At 31.7% G+C, this 4300-nt stretch overlaps 1 protein-coding gene across 1 annotated transcript in view; it reads left to right on the top strand.

The window, feature by feature from the left end:
* The window catches only part of LOC107729587 (eukaryotic translation initiation factor 4 gamma 1-like), a 49221-nt gene that overhangs the window by 11934 nt on the left and 32987 nt on the right, over nucleotides 1-4300 (top strand). The window contains exons 6-10 of the mRNA XM_016540168.1: nucleotides 795-877; nucleotides 1158-1353; nucleotides 3103-3183; nucleotides 3306-3439; nucleotides 3522-3641. Coding sequence (XP_016395654.1) covers nucleotides 795-877; nucleotides 1158-1353; nucleotides 3103-3183; nucleotides 3306-3439; nucleotides 3522-3641 — 614 coding nt within the window. The remainder of the gene's footprint in view (nucleotides 1-794; nucleotides 878-1157; nucleotides 1354-3102; nucleotides 3184-3305; nucleotides 3440-3521; nucleotides 3642-4300) is intronic.

The following is a 4300-nucleotide window of genomic DNA, read 5'->3' on the forward strand; positions in this document are numbered from 1 at the left end:
TTTTTTTTTTTTTTTTTTTTTTTTTTTTTTTACTATTTCAGTTTCCGTTTTAGTAACTTTAGTACTTAGGCAACCATTTTAAATGTTGCCTTTGGCAACTAACAAAAGAAAAAATTTGTGTTTCGTCTAATAGTTTTTCATCTAATATTTTATTTCCGATTTCAGTAGTTTTAGTTTTTAGTTGTATTTAAAAACAGCAACACTAAGTACTTGGTATGTTGCCACAAGAGGAGCTATAGTGTGCTTTGCGTAAACTAAAAAATATTTTTTTGTAACGTAATATAGTAATTTAGTATTATTTAAATATGATTATAGTATTTATTTATATTTAGAATTTTTTTTTACAGTTTTTTTTTTTTTTTTTTTGTTTTTTTTTTATATAGTCTTTTTAAAATATTTTTATTAAGCTTTATTTTTATTTTAGTTTATGTTTTAGTAACTTTAGTACTTCAAGAAATTTAAAATGTTGCCTTGGCAACAGTGTTTGTTGGATGTGCACTTCAGAATCTCGCCGCAAAATAGTGGGTCATTTTGGGACTTTTTGCATGCTATTTTATGAATGCTGTTAATTCAGACATATTATTTTGTTTCGCCTACTACATAGTAGGGAAGTACGTGATTTTGGATGAAGCCTAAATGGTAAACCAACAGTTAATGTTTGCATAATTGCATAAGAGTATGTTTCTGGCCTGAAGCTTCTTTGTGTTTTATATCATGGTTAGTGAAGGCTGTTGATGTCTGTTTGATTTCATAGTGCATTTATTTTCATCCTCAGTCTGTTTGTGTGTTTGCAGTGGTTTCTGTGCCAAAGAAAAAGAGAAAAATGAAAGACCTGAACAAGAAGGAGGCGGGAGATCTGCTTGATGCCTTTAAAGAGGTCTGTGAACGGTTTGAGGCCAGAAACTGTTTCTTTGTATTCAATAATAAAGTAGTTCAAGGCCTGTACGTTTACAATTTATGCAAAGCTACTGGAATTGCTGTGAGCGATGTGAATCCAAGACTTTCCGAAAATACAGATTTCACAAAATTCAAGCCATATAATGTTACAGATTTGACTTTCTTCTAGTATGGAATGATTCTGTGTGATAAAGTGAGGGATAATTAAAATATGTCTACATAGGAATAAGGTGAAAGTGACCTGTTATCTTGTTTTAAAGCACACACCCCCTGAGCCAGAGGCCACACCCCCAGTGAAGGCGGAGCCAGAGAGCCCCGCCCCCATGGTCCCGCCCCCAGCAGAGGACGTGGATGAGACGTGGGAGGAGAAAGAAGATAAACTTGATGCTGAAAACATCAAACCGCAGAGTCCCACCCCGAGTTCACCCACCGAACAGAAATACCAGTATAAAGAAGGTAAATCAAGGCTCTACATACATGTGTTTTTGCAGCGTTGAGTAATGTATCGCACACATATGTTGATTCCTTGAATGCAATGTTAATCAGAATCCACTCTCTGCTCAAAATACTGGAGTTTTGTTCATTGCTGAGTTATGCAAGCTCACAAATCCTCTCGTTATTACAAACGAAGTGTAGACAGGGTGTAAATAAGAAATGCAGTGTAGAGAGCTTCATTGATTATAACGCAACTTTGTGAGATCGCGATGAACTGAAGTGAGTGACAGCTTTTAAAGATTATTAAGGCAGTTTGCAAATGTGATATTAAATTAATACAACAGTTCAATAAACGATAAGTTAATATTAAGTGACATACATTGTATGACTTTAACAATATTGTCAGATTCTGCCAAGATTTCGTCAACGAAAATAGTTTCAAACAAAGTCACAGCCGAGCCGCTGCGCATCTCCAAGCAAACAAAGCGGCGTTTTTAAATGAATCTAGTGAGTCAATGATTCAATTACACATTCATAAAGACAGTCACTTGCTTCGTTCCTGAATGAATCAGCCGTTCAAACGAATCAATTGAATGAATGATTCAGTGATCAAATCAGTGATTTGCCGCCACCTGCTGGCAGTTTTATTTTGATTTTGAAAGTATCTTTTCAGTTATTTAAATAATTTCAATCAAACAATAGTTCTATATTTAAAACTTTAATCTCACAGCATTGTTATGAATTTAAAACACCCATGCCACCTCTGAGTGTCTGTAAATTTACCTACATGCCACTTTTGTGTTCCTCTGTGCCACCTCTGTAGTGGAAACTAATTTTGTTAATATTGATTTCTTTTGATTGGTATCTTATTCTACCTGTTCTTATTCTATTTTTTAAATTAGAAATTTTGCAAAAGCTTATAAATATAGATTTTTGAATTTGAGCTATGACATACTTTTAATAAAGTTTGGACTTATGTAACGTAATTATTCAGATCGATTAATCAGTTACAGATTATGGTTGAAAATTAGTGACAGATATATTAGTCAGGCCAATTAATTCTAATGACGTGATTCTTGGGTAGCTTCACGAAACCAACAAGGTGTGTGAAAAAGACAAAAATACTCTATGAACACAGAAACTGGAGAAATTAGATGAGTCAAAGAATCAAAATATGAAGTTTTCACCAAGATTTGAAGAAAAATAAAAAATTGCAATTTATTTTTCTCTTAAAAATTGTGATTGCAATTTATTTATTTTTTTTGTTTAAATGCAGTTTTCAATAAATTGCCTATTCTCTATTTTTTGTCTCTTGCTCATGTTTCTTCTTTCGGCATTTTGAAGCAGTACTTACAGCCTGGTTACGATCCACCAGCGAGAAATGCGAATACTTGTAATGTTTCCTCCGGTCTTAAGATTTTGTTCAGGAGTGTATTTTTATATATGCATTCTTTTATATATGCAGGTTATTATTGTTAACTAAAACAAAACCAAAAAAATAAAAATTTTCGTCACTTTAAATAAAAACAAATAAAAAATAGAATAAAATATAAAAAAACTAAATTTTCCATTGAATTTAACTTGATGTACTAAAAGAACTAAAACTGAAATAAAAATTAATTAAAAAAAAAAACTATGTAGGCATTAAAAAATACTAGTGCTGGGCAACGATTAATTGCATCCAGAATATTTACTGTGTATATTTATTATGTATATATAAAGACACACACATACAGTATATATTTTGAAAATATTTACATGTATTTACAGATAAACTTGATGCTGAAAACATCAAACCAGAGAGTCCCACCCCGAGTTCACCCACCGAACAGAAATACCAGTATAAAGAAGGTAAATGAGGATTGATAAATTGTCCAATTAAAAAAATTGCATTATATGCGTATTCATGGATTGGGTTTTATCATTTGTTGAGGAACCAGAATCGCTAATAAAACTGTCCTTGTTTCCCGCAGAACAATGGAAACCGCTGAGCCCCGAGGAGAAGAAGAAATATGACCGAGAGTTTCTGCTCGGCTTCCAGTTCATCAGCGCCAGCATGCACAAACCTGAGGGTCTGCCGCAGATCTCAGACGTGGTGCTGGATAAGGTAGCTGAAGCTTACACACACACACACACACACTCTCACACACGCACACCTGATGCGTTGACATGGCTTATTCTCTCTGCAGGCCAATAAAACTCCTCTGCGGCAGCTGGATCTGAGTCGTTTGCCCGGAATGAACTGTGGTCCAGATTTCACGCCTTCGTTTGCTAATCTCGGCCGTCCGTCAGCCGGGGGGCGTGGCCCGGTCAGTTACCATGGCAACCTCACCGGAATGCATGCTTTTGTGTTTATATTTTACAAAATATTTCACTAGACTGTACTGTTTTTAATGTAAATAGACAATATTTTTATTCAGAGGAATGTTTAACTTTTGTATTTTAAAAGAGTATCGCCTGAATGTGTATTAGAATTTTTTTTAATAAGTTATTTTAATTATTATTATTTTTTTAATAATAGTCTTGCTGTTGTCATGGCGTTAAAATATAAATAAATGAATTATTATTTTAATAAAATAAATTATAATGTATTTTATTTTAATTTATTACATTTTTAATGATAGCCTTGCTTCTGTCATGGTGGTAAAAATTATAAATAAATAATTTATAATTAATTTTACTAAAATAAATAATGATAAATGATTTAAATTTTTTTTATAAAATAGCCTTGCTGCTGCCATGGTGCTAAAAATAATTAATTAATTAAATAAAAATAAATAAATTTGTTTTATTTATTTAAATTTGCCCACATTATTTTATATGATTAATCATTATAAATAATTTATTATAATTATTTTTTAATGACAAATAGTAAATAATTAATTAAAATGAAAAATGTATTTATAATTTATATCAATAAAATAACTGATAAATAATTTATTTTAATTATTGATTTATTTAAACATTT

Source organism: Sinocyclocheilus rhinocerous, unplaced genomic scaffold, assembly GCF_001515625.1.
Source record: "Sinocyclocheilus rhinocerous isolate Xijiao unplaced genomic scaffold, SAMN03320098_v1.1 scaffold1719, whole genome shotgun sequence".
Taxonomy (NCBI): domain Eukaryota; kingdom Metazoa; phylum Chordata; class Actinopteri; order Cypriniformes; family Cyprinidae; genus Sinocyclocheilus; species Sinocyclocheilus rhinocerous.